The sequence below is a fragment of the Bactrocera dorsalis genome, chromosome 2 (assembly GCF_023373825.1).
Source record: "Bactrocera dorsalis isolate Fly_Bdor chromosome 2, ASM2337382v1, whole genome shotgun sequence".
Taxonomy (NCBI): domain Eukaryota; kingdom Metazoa; phylum Arthropoda; class Insecta; order Diptera; family Tephritidae; genus Bactrocera; species Bactrocera dorsalis.
The window spans coordinates 1,304,996-1,323,058 of NC_064304.1; the positions used below are offsets into that span (position 1 = coordinate 1,304,996).

At 39.3% G+C, this 18,063-nt stretch overlaps 1 protein-coding gene across 1 annotated transcript; it reads left to right on the top strand.

Annotated features, from left to right (window-relative positions):
- Positions 1–14,916: 14,916 nt before the first annotated feature.
- On the top strand, positions 14,917–16,656 carry LOC105232487 (general odorant-binding protein 83a). Its single transcript, XM_011214170.4, has 4 exons — positions 14,917–15,470; positions 15,525–15,600; positions 16,139–16,395; positions 16,456–16,656. Exons 1-4 carry the CDS (start codon positions 15,375–15,377, stop codon positions 16,471–16,473), a joined length of 447 nt encoding a protein of 148 aa, XP_011212472.1. The 5' UTR covers positions 14,917–15,374; the 3' UTR covers positions 16,474–16,656.
- The last annotated feature ends 1,407 nt before the right edge of the window (positions 16,657–18,063 follow it).

Consider the following 18,063-nt stretch of genomic DNA (forward strand, 5'->3'; position numbering starts at 1 on the left):
TGGATTCAGGCGCTTGTCATTAAAGCATATGCCAAACCAATAAGCACCCTGCACGGACTGTCGGTATTAAGAGTTATAAGTGCTTTCCGAGCAATATCAAGGGAAGTAATGCTGAAGTAATGGACTGATGCCCATTGACATCCTGGGTGACGAATACGAGCGGGTATATAAGTTATCAGAGCCGTCTATAGAAGACAAAGAGGAAGAGAGGGGCAAAAGCTTAACCCTTTGGCAGCAGTGCGGGCAAACCTCTCTTCAAAGCATGGTGGACCCACAGATTGATATCAGACATCATAACATCAGACAACATGGTGGCCTGGATTTCCACTTAACCCAAATACTAAGAGGACATGGGTACTTTAGAAGCTACCCGTATAGATTCCAGCAAGACATTAGTCCGAATTGTCTGATGGAGTGTTTTCAATACTCTGAGGATGTATTTTTTTATTTCCGGCTTTTGATGCTTCTCCCTACTTAAAAAAAAGCTAATTCCCTTAATGGAGATTAAGTTTGGACAGCTTAAAAAAGCTCCCTCAGATACCTAAAAGGACCGAAGATGGAACTAAGCCTTCTTGTTTCAACCCAGAAAACAAACATCTTCTAATGTGATTGACTCCAATTTCAGTTATATTGGCTTAATATCCTAGGTTAGCGACCTTTGAAGAGGACCAGAATCTTCATACTTCTTTTACGATTTTACGAAAGATTGACAGAGCTTGATGACATGCATTTTCTTTGGCTTATCCGGGCTCAACAAGACCCTACGAAACCGTCTTGTCCAGTCATTCATCGAGAGAAGTGAGAGATACTTCGATTCGAGCTTGAGACTAACATGGTTGCAATGCAATTGGATCTAACTTATTGTTAGTGTCTAATGATCGGGATGCAGATATAACTACGTTTTCTATATGAATACAACAACAACTATGTGATCTTGTAGGATGGTTAGATCGACTTCAAATATGCTCTGTTTCTGTTTGTTTGGTTTAAACTATTAAAGGCTGGTCCTAAGTGCATGTTTTCGTTATAGGTGGAGTTTAAAGCCACTGAGTTAGGGTCAGGCTATGTTTATTTTAACTTTAATGTTACAAGGACGACGAAGTTTCATACTAAATACAACAAATAATGAAAAATTGAAGTGAAGTTACAAATAATACAAAAACAAATAGAAAATAGTAAGAACGATTCATAAATTTTGCTCTAAAGCAATCGAGCACAAGAGCGAAGTTGCATCGAAACAAGCAGTAAATAAGGAAAGAACACTCATATCGGCTATCGAGAGAGTCCAACAAATTCAGAAGGCTGTTGAAGCCCAGCGGTCTCGGCAGCGACGATAAATGCCGGCAAAGCAAATGTGCAACCGAGGACAACTGCGAGCGGTGCCAGTGAAATCGCGTAGAAGGGTGGAGGGCAGCGGCGAATGAAAATGATTGGCGCATTACAGTTAAATACTTTGGTTAATTAAGTCATAAATAACAGCGGCGGCAAAAAATAATTAAAAACGAAAGAATAAAAATGCATTTAAAGTTGTGAAAGTACATAAAGTACAACAGAGTTCATATTCCAGCGATAAAAGCTAGACTCCTGCATGTGTTTCTCAAATATATAGTATATTCTCATGTCTATGCAGTGTTGTTAATTGCTAAAGAAAATGCTGTTTTAATAACTTCACTAAATTAAAAGGACAACTGAAAGCAATCCGAAGAAAGGACAACTAAGAGGAATAAAATGAAAAAGCGTTTATATAAAACAGAAATCAGAACGCTGTTGTAAGTATCATACATACATATGTACATAAGTACAATGCGCTGAGCAGAAAAGAAGTCGTAACAAAAAGAAATTATTGCAGGTGTTCGCAGTTTGTCGCCCGCAAGCAGTGCGCGGCTACAAGAGGCTTGCTGGGCGAACTTGGTGTAAACATATGAAAGGGCGGTTAGCGCGAGTGCTGAGTGTCAGAGCAAACGTTAAGGTGTGAGAGTAGGGACTGCAATGTGTTGAGGTTAAGTGTTGGTGCATTGTTGCTGTGAACAAATACTTATTCAATTTGAAAATGTGACGAGCATTAGTACAGAGGCGTACTTTTTCCTGGATTCTCTGTACTAAGTGTGATCTCGGGTGACAGTAGGGCATAGTTGGATGAGCAAGCAGATATTTAGGATTAAAGCATCTTACGAGGAAAGACGAGACCTTACGAGGGTCCCCGACGTTTCGTTCGAGGTGATACAAACTTCGCGACAAACGAGATCCAGCTGCACAAATAGTAGAAAGATGGATGTCTTGTAAGGACGGTTTAATTTTGATATGCGATTTTTCATATAAGATATATGACCTTATTTAGCGAAGAAACGTTGCAGGACGTTTGTGAAGACTGAAGTTGAATTCGATACACACATTTCTGTTTAAAAAGTACGAGGAAATAGCTGTAAATACTTGAATTGAGTAGGGGTTAAGACATTTTCAGGTAAGTCACTGACGTACGTGTGATATACGTAATCTGTGGCGAACACACTTCCCAAACATTATGTCAGTGCCTGTGCAAGCAAATGCACTCTTGCTTTTGTTGTCACAGCAGCGGCCATTTACCGTTGCATTGACTTTATTTTTCGGAAAAACCAAAGTGAAGCACTAGGGCAGTGGGCAAATGTGCGCGGCGATTGCAGATAAAATTTTCATTTTATGTAGGCGTTACGTGCGCGCGAAACTTGCAAAGCCCTGGCAGCTCGGCACACGGTTCTTGGCCGTTCGGTGCATTCTCTGCCTCTACTGCAACCAACTGCAGCTAAAATACTAGGCGAATATGCAGGCAGTCGGACTCGTGCGCTGCGCTTATGTGCCTATAAACTCGGAACTTTATTTGCAACAGAAGGAACGATGCCGGAGTGGTGAGGGCGCGGCGCGGCGACAGCAATTTCTGGTTGTCGACCGGTGCGGCGCGCTGTATTTGCCGTTGTTCGTTGCCGGTTATTGGCTCAGTCATTGTTGCCAGTCATTTGTTAACTCGACAATAAAACGACATTCGAAAGCACGCACAGGTCTAGTTTTGAATCAGGTACAAGCCCACACCGGCTGGCACACACACATCCTTTCGCCCTTCCCATTGCACCGACATGCACCTACACACATGACTGTTTGCTTATTCAACGCCGGTGCGCTGAAATGGTTCTTCCACTTTAATGAAGCCGTTTTATTGTGCGCTCAGGTTGTTTTAATTATTGTTTGGCATTGGCGAGCTTAAAAGTTGCCACACACAGTCAGCCACTCACTCACGTGCCTACATACATATGTAAAAGCCCTCACTCACGAGCGCCAAATGAGGTGCTTTCGCTGGGAGTGTGCAAATTCACGACTGCATAAAAACGCTGTATAATTGTGGTGGTGTGCGTGTGCTTTACGAGCTGTTACCGGCGCTGCGGCAGCGTCTTAGCGAAGTGCTTCACAACTTTGTTGAGGAAATTTATACGCCGTAATTAAATGCGCTTTAAAGTTGCAATTATGTTGTGCTGCCGGCCGCACGCTGCTCCCCGATAGACCAATTCACCGTTCGATTTTATTATCGATAAATTGTAAAAATTCATAAAACTCAAGTGCACTTGCAATAGGAAAAAGTCGAAGTTGTAAATTTGAGCGACGCGTGGAGGAAAACAACTGAGTTTAGACGGGTTTGGAGATGTGTGGCACTAACTGGAACCGTGAGACTTATGCGTGGTGTGGGTGACAGTGTATTGACTAAAGTCGAATGAAATGTTGCCAAACAGCGCCTTTTCATAACCAAAAAATTCCATCGCGCTTTATTCAAGTTGGGAAAACTTTTGTTAAAATACCGTTAATATATTAATATAACAATGTGAAAGAAGTCGAAATTAATTGGGGAGGCCATATATTAGAATATAAATTCTAAGGGATCATAATCTTGGTGTGGCTTTTAAAACGCACAGATCGACGGCTGGAGAGGCGGACCTGTAGCCATAAACTCAAAAATTGCGCTGAAACAGATTCGCTGCATATAATATTTCGAGTCCAGCCAGCATTGCAGCTTCCTTACTTTTATGTTAATCCATGAAATTGTAATCACATGCGCGAACACTAAGTACTTTCCAACACAATGCCACAACGCATTTTGATTGTTTTTGTGCACACATTGAAGCAGCGTTGTATAATATGGTATTGTTTTTGTTGTTAGAGCCTTTGTAAAATCATGTATGGTGTGCATAAGTACATGGCGTATGTAATAATGGATAAGTGTTATTAGCCAGTTGGCGGTTTCCAGCGATAATAAATAATTACAAATATATTGTTAACATAGTTGTAGCACATAACTTTTATGAACTGATAGAGTCATGTTAAAATTATTAACATTTATCCAAAACACATGTATGCGGTGTACAACCAAGCGAACGCTCTGAACTCCACACATTCCGTTAACATAACCTGATATGTATGTGCTTGCAATGTATGACAACACCCTGTGATGCTGAAAGCGGCACGAGTAGAGCTCGACAAGGTGCTAGGCGAAAAATCGCCTCTAAAGCGACGCAGACACGCCCACAGCAGGAGGGTACATAGTATTAAGCGCTTACTAACAGATAGCCTTAAAACAAGGCGAAAGCGCCTTTAAAAATGTTCTTCCATCGACACAACCGGAAACATGGTCCTAGAGGGCACTTATAAATGATATGAAGACATGACTATCCATGCTTGTGACCCCAGTGGCCCTTGAATTATAATGTCAATGTTGTAATGTCAGTCAATGCACTTGTTCGCGCACGCATATCGAAGTGACGCTGTGTGAAAAACTCTTTGCCCTTTGACCCGCTGAAATAATTAACCACACTTTCGTACTCATTATAATTGAGTGGTTTACCAATTTTACGATATTATTTAACAACATGTGTAAATGATTTAATTGAATAACATTTTGATTGCTATTGGCCTTTTTGCGTACAATGCAACGGTCCCAAATGCGATGCCACAGAATGGCGTGGTGGAAGGTTTTCAAATACAAAGTAGATATAATTCATAATTTCCATATTTTATCAATGCTCGTTTCTATAATGTCAATGAATTGTGGGCTTTTGCTTTTACCCTTCTTTTTTCGTAGTTGACTTAATGTTGGTAAACAATTCTGAGATCCCTTTTTTCAAACCTTTTTCAAGTGGCTTGGCAGAAACTGAAGCTTAACAAAGTTGCAGAAAATATCTCCTAAATAAGCTTGATCCCCATAGGTTCAAAGTGTGGAACCCAAAATGAAGAGCTTTCTTCGAGGAATAGTGCCTAGTGGCAACTAAACATTTCGTATTGTATTTAAACGCAAACCTTTGTTTCAAAGAGATGTTCATCTTCATCCTTGGAGACAAACAAGAACACAGCCTTAAGATGGCTGAAAGAACCAAAGTGTTTACAGGAAAGGACAAAGTGCTTACAAGGAGAATATTACTTTATTTTAGCGTTTTTTGTTTTCCGTTTATTAAATAACTTTTTTGGCTTACAGATATCATCCCAGTTGAAAAAATATCTAAAGATAGTTAATGGCCGTCTGTCTCTCCGGAACAAACTCATGTTGCACCAAACCATGAACCACGAATATCGAGCAATGAGCATCACTTTGATTTTTGAGCAGCTTTCGCGGGGTGTTTTTAGTTTCGGTTCGCGATCAAGCATGTTCAAAGAGTTGACGGTATTTTTTTTAAATTCAGCTTTATCGGGACAAGTCTAGCAAAAACGCGTTTCATACCCAAAATAACAACCAAAATCATTCGAACGGACTCGCGAGAGATGTCGAGCTCTATTGACATCTCTTGAAGAGTTGACGAGGTCGAAGGTCGCCAAGAACGGGTTATGTCTTTAAGGATCTCTCGACTGTCCTTGAGGCTGGTGTTTTTGATAAAACTGAATCACCCTAACCTACCTTTTCCAACAAATTCGGTTAGGAATACAAAATTTGAGATAAATTCCTAGTTCGATATTTTTATCCATTGTAAAAATCGTGTACCGTGCATTAATAATCATTTAGACGTATGGCAACCCTGTCCACATACACGCACTTTAATCAAACGTCATTTGGCAACACAGCAATAATAATTAATTAATAACGGGTGATTTTTTTTGAGGTTAGGATTTTCATGCATTAGTATTTGACAGATCACGTGGGATTTCAGACATGGTGTCAAAGAGAAAGATGCTCAGTATGCTTTGACATTTCATCATGAATAGACTTACTAACGAGCAACGCTTGCAAATCATTGAATTTTATTACCAAAATCAGTGTTCGGTTTTTTTTTTTTTTTTTCGGACAAATTTTGTTCAGCGATGAGGCTCATTTCTGGTTGAATGGCTACGTAAATAAGCAAAATTGCCGCATTTGGGGTGAAGAGCAACCAGAAGCCGTTCAAGAACTGCCCATGCATCCCGAAAAATGCACTGTTTGGTGTGGTTTGTACGCTGGTGGAATCATTGGACCGTATTTTTTCAAAGATGCTGTTGGACGCAACGTTACGGTGAATGGCGATCGCTATCGTTCGATGCTAACAAACTTTTTGTTGCCAAAAATGGAAGAACTGAACTTGGTTGACATGTGGTTTCAACAAGATGGCGCTACATGCCACACAGCTCGCGATTCTATGGCCATTTTGAGGGAAAAACTTCGGACAACAATTCATCTTAAGAAATGGACCCGTAAGTTGGCCACCAAGATCATGCGATTTAACGCCTTTAGACTATTTTTTTGTGGGGCTACGTCAAGTCTAAAGTCTACAGAAATAAGCCAGCAACTATTCCAGCTTTGGAAGACAACATTTCCGAAGAAATTCGGGCTATTCCGGCCGAAATGCTCGAAAAAGTTGCCCAAAATTGGACTTTCCGAATGGACCACCTAAGACGAGCCAAATCCAACGAAAAAAAAAAAAACTTTTCGTTGATAAATATGCCTATTTTCATTATTAGGCCACAAATATATATAGCAGCCCTCGTACACGCACTTTAATCAAACGTCATTTGGCAACACAGCAATAATAATTAATTAATACAATTCATAATACTAAGTAGCAGATTAAATGAACTTATCGGCGGTGAACAGGCGGAGGTCATAAGGCGACTGCATGCAAAATAGTTTTTATATTGAGTTCGGCATTTTATTGAATGAACTCATGAAAAATGGTTTCGCATGCACAAATACACGTGTGTAATTATACAAACTGCGCGCCTGATAATGAGCCGTGTTAAGCGTCCGTCCTCGCCGCAGTTCCAGTGCGGGTTTGATGCTGTAAGCGCTGAGGGAAGTGCCTTGCAGCAAAGCGAGCGAGTCGCTCAATCAATCAAACCTAAGAATGACACCATCTTACGGCCGGCACGTTTTTCCACTTGGTTATTTTTTGTGACACCCTTTGTAGCAGAAGGCGGCGAGGCGTTTGTCGTCTTTGGAAACGCACTCGGTTTACATTTTGACAACACTTGACATGTCCTTGTGATCCCTGGATTCCATTTAATTTTGCATAATTTATTAAAATCGATTACGCTTGCCTGCGTGCGTGAGCGCTTTGGTGTCCAGCAAGCGTAGGCGTTTGGCCCACATCACACACGCTCACACCGGCAAACAAAAACTAATGCCAAACGTTCGCATGTTGCTGTGTGTGTGTGCCCAAGATTGCTTCATGGCTGAATGAAATTTTGCATTCGGTTTGCATTACACCGCGCGCCACCCGCCAACCGCCTCATAAACGCAAAACGGCATGAAAACGCCGCAATACGGCGCTGAAAAGCGAGCAAAAAGCACACACTTGTGTGAAACTGACGCTGAAAATGGGCGTTAAAGCTCAACGCGCTTCGGCTTGGCGAGCAAAAAATGGTTTAAAAACAAAACAAAGATGGGATATTACAGGATATTGTACCGTATCGCGTTTTTGTGCGCATTTGCGCCTGTCATTGATATGCATGAGCAGCGGCGGTCGTGGTCGCGGCCGTGGCGGCGTCGGCGGCAGCGGCATTCAGATGGCCTGTTGGCGGCTATTTTGTGCGTGGCAGATAAGTTTGCGTGGGAGTGTGTTCGGCGCTGACTGCCGGCAGGCGGATGGACTTGACAGTGATTAACATTTTTTCTATTGAGCGGAAACGGAAATTTCACTTTGTGCTTTTGTTGCCGTTGTCATTTTAACCGTCTTTCGCGCAATAATTTTTTACATTTTACATTTCCTTTCTTCATGCCACCGCTTGTTGTTGTAATTTTTATGTTACACAATTTTTGTTTTTTTTTTTTGTAAATGTAAATGAAGCTGCTCATAGGCATTGTCGACCCCTTCTGGGCGGCACTTCCATTCCCATTTCCCCTGCGTCTCCGCTGGCTCCATTTTAATTTAGTCACTTTGGTGCTGCTAAAATGACAATGACGAGATAAGTAGGCGTTTGCCACACTTATTCTGTAACCGCTTTGTTTTCCGTTTTATCGCCATTTTTTATTTTTTCATTTTTGTTACTTGTTCACTTGCATTTTTACAATACTTCCCCGTTTTACGAGGCTTCGAGAGTCCAGGGCTCTTTTATTACTTTTGTGGGTTTTGATTTCGCTTGTTTGCCAATGTATTTGCATTGTTTGTGTTCTGGTGTTTTCGCTAAGAAAACAAAAAGTACATCAAAAGGGCTTGGCCAGTTATGTAAATAGGCTGTCGAATTTTTATGCTATACTGAATGAATCCTTTCTTCTCTCACCGAATATTCTGTGGTGAAAGTAATTGGATTCGGCCGAACGCCATTCACTGGGCGCCAGTCACCCCTTCGGGTGTAAATTTGCATATATTTCGGGAATCCATATACAGGGTTATATACATACAGCAACAACATACATGAATAGGCGGAGGGGAGAATGTGTTTATGCATGCTGCATTCTTTATTTGAATTTGTGTATTGAGAAGTGAAAGCGATTTTTAATATCGCCGAAATTGATGGCTCAAAAGGGTGTTTAAAAGTACGCGAAAATATTGAAAGGCACTTCAAATGAATGGCCGGCAATTGTTGATATTGACAGAGGATCCCCTGCAAATTAGGGCGAGTACGTTTAACTACCGGAGTTTGGGTAAAAACATCGACGAAAAAAGTGCAGCTATCGGTATAGAATACAAGACAGGGTTACTACTGTGATCAAATTGAATTTTTAATTTATACTTATCGTGTTTTTCGAATTTTTCTTCTGTAAGTTTGTAGCCCTGTTAGTGACATCTATGCTAAAATAACGTCAAAATATTCTTTAGTATTTGAAAAACGCGTCGTTTTGTGAGGCTCTAAAAGTGAATTCTTCGATTATTACTATATCTGAATTTATTGAGCAAAGAAGTGCGATAATGCATCATCTCACACTGAATTGATTATTCGTGATCATATCGCTGCAACCACCGCATTCGCCTGATTTACCTTCGTGTAACTTCTGGCTATTTCGCAAATTTTCATTACCACTCCGAGGACACCGTTTTGATTCAATTGAGGATAAAAAAGCTGAATCGTAGAAGGCTCTGATGGCCATCATGACGGAGGATTTTCCCAAGTGCTATGATGATTGGAAAATTCATCGGCATAAGGGTATTGCAGCAGGAGGGGATCACTTTGAAGGCGATGAAATGGATAAAATCCACCTTTTATTTTGATCACAGTAGTATATGGGTTAGTCGAAAAAGTCTTTTCGTATTTCTATTTAAACTTCAACTTATTTTTTATATTTATAAGGAACTTTAATGAATCAAATATGTCCCATTTTTCCGCTAGAGACATTATTCTGCCAGAGTAAAACTTTTTTGGTTTCTCGGCGAAAAACTGCGACAAGTAACTTTCACAGGCTTCTCTTGAAGACAACTTTACTCAATTAAGTGAAAGTTAGAGCTATATGGTGGATGTATCAAAACTTCTCAGCCAAGCTCTCCCAGTTTTTGCCGGGCCATCCAAAAAATATGTGGTCTAGCGTTGTCCTGATGGAAGACGAAGCCATTTTAGTTGATCAGTTCTCGCCGTTTTTTCGATTCCTTGCTTTAATTTCATCAGTTGTTGACAGTAAAATGTAGAATCAATCGTTTGACCAGGCTAGACCTGCTCATAATGGATGATTCCTTTCCAATCTCACCGAACACTCCGCATAACCTTTCGAGGCGTCAATCCTGGCTTTGCGACCATTTGTTGAGCTTCACCGCGCTTGGACCATGATCTTTTTCGCACACTTTTGTCATATTAGATCCACTTTTCGTCTCCTGTTACAATTCCCTTCAGAAATGGTTCGATTTCATATCATAAGTTAAAATTAAATGTTTTAAAAAGTTGGACGTAAATGTCGGGTCATCAACGTAGCACGAACGCTATAAACACAAAATAATAGCTCGCAAATGGTAAGTTCATCGCAGTTCTGCCATTTTTTTTTAATTTAGCAAGCAATATCGAGTCTCACAATGCCCTTAACCCTGACATAACTCTTAGCCACGATGTGCGTGCTGCTGTGTGCAACACAAATGTGAGTGTGTGTATGTACACGCATAATTTATACGTATGGGAGCAGCGTTGTAACAATTGCACATTCCATTGCGCTGCCAAATTTCGCTATTCCCATTTTGCATTGAGTCCAACATGGAAAAATTCCATTTGGCATTCAAATGAGCGAATGCAGTCAACATTAGTCCATCAAAAAGTCTGTGATATATGAGCGGTAACGTGCGACGCTTTGCTGCCCAACGTTCGGTTTGCTGTTGAGCCCGAATTTTTGACGACTTCTGTCAAAAAGCGCACGTACTGAGTCTCCGATGCACAGGTACGCCAACGTCTGCACTTGCTTGACAGAAGCCAATGGTATGTTTTGTGGTCACATTAACAGTTTCAAAAGCTTCGTCTGTGCTGGACCAAACCGACCGTTATACCACGGGCGACGACAACAACAGCAGCGGTAATTGCGTCGTGTGTAAACTGAAGCTGCAAGAAGCCAGCCAAAATCGGCTGCGAGTAAAAGCCGGCAATAGCAGTATCGCTCGGTCGCCGACAAACCGGACATCGCTCGTTTAGATGCGTGTGTAGCCACTCGCCCTTGCAAAATTTGCAATTTACATGTGTAATTTTTCGTGTCGACGAATGCCGTATGAACAATTCACATTCCGCAACAGACGTCAGGAGGTTACAGCGGTCGGCGGTTATGTTGATTCGGCGGAGATGGGAAAAGATGAGTCTACATCAGTAATGATAATAATGCTGGTAGCCTGCCAGGCCAACACTTCAAAAACATCGACAGTTTAGTAGTCCAGTGACTGATGAGTTTTACTCGCATAGTTGCCTGCTTAATTCATGAGCGCCACAGCTACAAATCCACTAGCACACATACACACACACAGATGTCTGCACGTCCTGCAATGCGACTCAAACAAACAATTCATGACTTGGTCATCGCTCATAAATAGCTGCTAGCAAGTAAACAGCAACAACAATCAACTGCTTTGCCACCAAAGTTGTGTTGTCAACGCCTAGGATGCAGGAGGCGTACACGACAAATTTGAATGACTAGTGTTGAATTGTTGGAAAATTTCATTACATGCCATGTTGACCAAGCCTTCGAAACACTTGCGTTCCTCCAGTGGGCCATTGGGGAGACACCGTTCGTATAAGCCACACTGGATCTACAGTGAAATTCGGAATTGTATGCGACCAAATGATATATACATATATAATATATATGTGTTATATTTTAAATTTTGGCTATATACCGTTAACTTCCAACTTTGAAAAAGAGGTTTTCAATATTCTGAAGCTTTAGTATTCTTCTGTTACCATTGGAAGACTTATTGTAATTATCATAAATGTTTAGAAAATATGTAAGCGAATCAGAGCCGAATGAGTAAGGATCAGTAATAGATCCAAGGAATCTAAGAATCGCTGGTAGTTGACATATCTATTCTCATAAATATGTTTCATCTTGCGTCTTTAATTATTGTGAAAAATTCTAGATTCTAGACACTTATGGCTTTGAGGAAGTAAAGGTTGAGTTAAGATTGAATATTCTAATATTTGGCTTATGCTAATCTGGCCGTTATCCACCCGAATACAACTGCTTTCCATGGTACAATTGCAGCTTACACTGTGTTTTTGAAGATATTTCACATTTAAATGATTTACATATTAAGTTCGGATGGAACGTGGCACACAAACCGGAGCCAAAGCGATATTCATAGAAGCCTCAATAGCTCAACTTTAGCGCAACACACCCATACAAGCTGACCATGTACGGACGCACTGATAAGTAATAACATTTATTCAATAGCATTCGAGCTTTGCACATAACTATTTAAATGCTTGGGCGGCCGGAGGCTGTCTTTATGAATGTCGGCTAGCCGAAAAGAAATAAGTCGTCCGTCGGCCTCGTGTGGTTCAGTATATAATTTATTCAAATTCAATTACGGTACTTTTTGTGGCTTGATTCAATATAAGTCATCCTCTCTGCGTTGCTTTCTTACGCATTTTCTCTGCTCTTTCTCCGGCTGAAATTAAAATATTCATGATGGCGAATGAAAATGTTTATTTTTCACTGGCTTTGTGTTGCTTGTGAGTATTTCCTCTGTCTGTGGGTAGGTAATTAGTGCGTGGGCGAAGGAAGCCCACCAGGTACTGGGTACTGGGACAGGGTTGCGGTGCGCTTTTTTATTTTTTGAATAGGCTCTCAAAAGTTGCTAAAGCAAAATTAATTAAAGTTCCACTTAAAATTCCATAACCAGCAAAAGTTTTATGTTAACGGCATATCGTTACTTAGCAACAAAAAATTGAAATTACCGTAGTACACCAGCAGATAAAAGGCTTATGAATAATTCTATTTTGTGCGCAATATTCATTTCTGCCACGGTCTATGGTACGTTAAGTTATCTCTTATTTATAATGGTTTCTCATATATTTGGAATTAATTCTTTGTGTCCAAATAAAGCATTGTTTAAGCATTAAGTAGAAGCTAATTTACATTTGATAAAATAATGTCCCAGAATTTCTCTTAATTTCTGGAAAAGTTGCTGGTCATTCGACTCTTAGCATTCCAATACCTCCGAAATGTGAACCAAATATTAGTAATGTTTGCCGCCAGTTCCTTCTACTGTCCTCCACATTTTTAATGCAAAGTTTTAAGATAAAAAATAATTAAAACCAAACAGTTTAAATACAAATAATTTCTTCATCTTCGAAAATAGAAGTACAAACCTCATTCAAATATGTATAGTATATTATATTATTTCCTTCATAAGTACATTTTTTGTCATACTCTCGGGGAGTTCATTGCAAATTTAGTATAACTTAATAAAAAAAATTAATAAGAAAGCTTAGCAATCCCCCATCGTGGCATCTGTAAATGCCAAAAAGTATCAAGTTTCTTTGCAATGCTGGATTTTCTCATTAGTGACACTGTGCATCGACTACCGGGTAAATGGAATATTTCAGATGCATTACAGAACGTTATGTTTTGTTTAAAAACTCAATTGACGTCTCGAAGTCAGCCCAAAAATTCAACCTCCAGTACCCGTTGAATGTAGATATAGTAGATATACTTACATATATTGTACATATTATGAACAAAATATGTTGGGAATATTCAGACCATAAAAGAAAATTATGTGAAATTATTGGCTGTTTAGTTGTTATGTGTGTATAGTAATGCTGGAGTTATTTTCTGCAAAATTAACCTCCGGTCTGTTAAAAATTAAGTTTGAAGAAACGGTTGCTGATTATATATACATATGTATGTATATATATATAGTGGCGGATTCAAAGAGAGAAATGGGAGACATTTCCTTCTGGACAAATTTTTAAGAACACATATCCCAAGCGTTCGACCGCATTGGGAAAAATACTTGGCGAACAACTTATTCAGTTATGTGAAACAGGATGGGTTCAATGGCACGATGCAGTTATCCAAATTGCCGTAAAATTGTCGTTGATTGTCAAAAGTCTAGTAAAAAATAGTAATTGGAAATACGTTCCGAAAGGAAAGACGAAAAGCTGAGAAACATTTTCGATCATACTATTTATATTCAGACACTAAAAAATGGCGGCAGAACTGAAAGTTGACGAAGAAAAACTAAGAATCTGCGGCCAACAAACAAAATGCGAAAATTTCTACGTGAGAATTTGCGAAGAATACTACAACGAATGTCGGGAGAATTTTTAAAGTTTGAAAAACCAAATTTCTGAATATATGATGATTATTTTTGAATAAAAAACGAAAATTATGTTAAATGAATGGGAACCTAAAAAAATAGCGACCCCTTAGAGTTAAGCTACAGCGCCTGGCTTGAGGGAGGATTTTTGTTTTGTTAATCGCTAAGAATTGAAAAAAAAAATACAAAAATTTGTTTTGAAGCACCTTAATGAAGACATAGAGTTTCAACTCTTATGTATATATCAGTACATCGTTTCAGTTACAGCAACGAAATGTGCAAATCACGGATAAGCACATCGGATATTAAATAGCAAGTTAATGTTCATATAGTTCTCCTCGTGTTGTTGCCAATGCCCCAAAAATGCCTTGCATATATGTACATACATACATACATATATGTAAATATAATATGTAGTTGTTTTAGTTTTAAGAGTCACGGCATAGTGCTGTTCCGCCCCTGTACTTAGGGCTCCAAGACCACGCGAAATTCCCGATTGACAAATTGGCACTTGCCGTGCTAATTACATATTGGCGCTGTTGTGAGTCGGAAGGAGAGGTTTGCAGTTATAATTGCTTTTTGTAAGTTGCTTACCTTTTCACACGAACCTCGCGTTTGGGCCGAAGTATTTATAACAACCGCCTAGTGTTTGCTTTTGTACACCCTATTATTATTGTTTAATTAATAAAAGGCACTCAGATGAAAACACTTTCAGTAGAAGCAAGCTTCAATTAAGCAAGTCTTGATTTAAAAAAAGGGCCCCTAGAGAATGATCAGCCTTATGGACATTTTTTATCGCTAAATTGTAGTACTGAAATCTTGAATTTGGGTTGTTTAATAAACTATAATTACCTAATAATATTCTCTCCTGACGAAATCATTTTCAAAAACGTTTAAATGCCGTAAGGTACAGATTTCTGAAGTATATAGAATAGTTATAAGTGAGTAAATATAGCTAATGCACTCACTGGCATATTCATTTTAATTAGTCTGTTAGGAATGGGTGTAATTAATACGTCATATTCATTGTCGCCTGAGACGTCAATTAAACGTAATACAGGCTTCCTATGACATTTCGACAGTTTGGACAGCTCAAAGATACTAAAAATTAGATACATAATGTCTCCCACGAATTATATATAAACGAAGCAAGAAACAGTTTTCGAGACATCTTAGATATTGTTCTTGCTGTGAGTGAACATTACTTTTATTGATTAGAGCTTTAGTAGGCAAAAAATGCACTCCCGAAAGACTCTCCTGGGCACATTGCTGTGGATAGGTTTTCTGTTAAACCTTATTTGGGCGCAAAAGGAGCTGAGACGTGATGAAACCGTAAGTGGAAAATTTCTTTCGTCAGAGTGTCATATACAAATTATATTGTTGTAGTATCCACCCCCGGAGCTGCTGAAGGAACTACGGCCTGTTCACGATTCCTGCGTTGCCAAGACGGGAGTGACAGAAGGTAAGAAAGAGTGTACGTTGGTTACCTTTCATATATCAGGGTTCAAGAATAAAAACAAATTTTAATCATCAGAGTTGTTTTAAAAACTATTCTCCATTAAGACCTATAGACTCTTGCATGCGTTTGAACCAGTTTACGAAGCATTTGATTGAGGTATCTCTAAAACATTAGTTTTGAACGCATCATCCCCTAGTTAGGTAGGTCGAAAAACGCTGACGTATCAATTAATGTTTTACGTACCGGAATAAGAAAAAATAAGTCATTCGGCCTCAAGTCAGAACTATACGGTAGATAACTCATCAAATTGATGTTTTCAGTACTCAAAAATGCAGTTGTAATCGGGGTAAAGAGCGATGAGTCTTCGGATTAATTGAAAGCAACTGACAAACAGATGATTGTGCATCACTCAGAATTGTTGTTCCAAAAAAAAAAACAGGCAACCACTTGCTTGGAAGTGCTTCGTGCGAGTGAATTCGCCTCATTTGAAATACAAAGTAAAAGAATTTCCATTAATATTATGCTTTTTGTTTTTGCTCAGAGGCCATAAAGGAGTTCAGCGATGGGGATGTTCACGAAGACGAGCTGTTGAAGTGTTACATGTATTGTGTGTTTGAAGAAACGGATGTCTTGCATGAGGACGGTGAAGTGCATTTGGAGAAGATACTGGACAAATTACCGGAATCCATGCATGTCATAGCTTTGCATATGGGCAAGAAGTGTTTGTATCCGAAGGGCGATAATAAGTGTGAACGCGCGTTTTGGTTGCATCGCTGCTGGAAGGAAGCGGATCCAAAGGTGATTTAATTTTAATTCAACTTTAATCAAATCAAATTTTAAATTTAAATTAATTTCCAGCATTATTTCTTGATCTAAATATGAGTGACTCTTTGTATGAAATCCGACACTTTTTAAGGACACACGTTCCAGATATTAGTCAATATCTGATGTGTTTATGTGCGTATAAATTTTGGTATTCATAAGCTAAAGACTTTTATAGTAGATTTTTGGTTTTTATTGATTTCGAAATATAGCGTTGACGAACATTCCAAAACCTAATATTATTTTATATTACTCATATTATATTTTTATACTATTGCAACATGTTGCTATCCGATGGTCGTGTCACCGCTTCCCTCAGGCCTCATTTTAGAACTTCTGGGTGACTTTATACCGCGTATATCGGCCAATATGTGAGTTATCTCAAAGAAAATGAGGGAGCGCGTTTTATTCATAACAGTTTATCATTGTGCCTAAAATAAAAAAAAATGGGGCAAAAACTTGGCATTGCCCCATATACCTAATATTAGGTTGTCAAATATCTCCCTTACGCCCTTTTGTTTTTTGAATTTCGTGACTATATATAAAGCGCTACAGAGCTCGTATCTGGTAATACTATACATCTTTGAAAGGTCTTGACATAACCTACAAAACTACGCTATGCGTGTTTAGTTTGGATATTGCGTTCAACAGTTATAGACGTGTAAACATAGACGTGTAAAATGCTTGATGTTTGGGTGCCGCATGATTTGACGCAAAAAAACTTCTGGGCCAAATCAACGTCTACGATATGCTGCTGAAACGGAACGACTCGACCCATTTTTGAAGCGGATGGTGACTGGCGACGAAAAATGGATCACATACGACAATATCAAGCGAAAAGGCCGGTGAATCGTCCCAAAGAGTGGTCAAGCCGGGACTGACGACCAGGAAGGTTTTGCTGTGTTTTTGGTGGGATTGGAAGGGAATGATCCTTTATGAGCTGCTCCAATATGGCCATACGTTTAATTCTACCATGTACTGCGAACAACTGGATCGCTTGAAGCAGGCGATCGACCAGAAGCATCCAGAATTGGCCAACAGGAAGGGTGTAGTGTTCCACCAGGACAACTTCAGACAACATACTTTGTTGACGTAAAAAATTGACGTTTTTTAATGCCAAATTGACAATTTTCAAGCAATCAAAAGGTCGCAGGTCATTGTATATAAATGTATTCTAAAATACTCAGTTTTAATTTGAAGTCGATCGGCCAATTTCTCGTTGAGTTATGACGCCAGCATTTTTAAAAAATGCCGTTTCAAGAAAAACGCCTTTAAAGTTTCACTTATGTATATATGTTTGCACCTCCAAGTGGTCGCTCTTTAGAACGCTGCCATCCAAAAAATATTCAAGATATGGCCTTCCCGATCTCCCAGGATATTTATGGAAATATAAGCTATCGAAAAAGCAAATAAAAAATTAATAAAACACAAGGAAGATTTTATTAGTTTGTGGCATATTAATAGTATATAGAATTGGGAAAAATAGACAAAATCGGATCTAAATCTCCAATTTTCATATACTACAAATAATGATTTTCGTTTTTCTAACAAAGTTTATGTCGAATATGTCGGTCAGTGTATGGGTTAATAATTACTTCGGTTCCGATCCTCTGGTTAACGGCTTACACCCTGGCTTTGATTCCT

Coding starts and splice junctions, on each gene's coding strand:
- LOC105232487 (XM_011214170.4), top strand. CDS start 15,375: ATGCACTCCCGAAAGACTCTCCTGGGCACATTGCTGTGGATAGGTTTT. Junction 15,471..15,524: donor AGCTGAGACGTGATGAAACC/GTAAGTGGAAAA, acceptor ATATTGTTGTAG/TATCCACCCCCGGAGCTGCT. Junction 15,601..16,138: donor CAAGACGGGAGTGACAGAAG/GTAAGAAAGAGT, acceptor GTTTTTGCTCAG/AGGCCATAAAGGAGTTCAGC.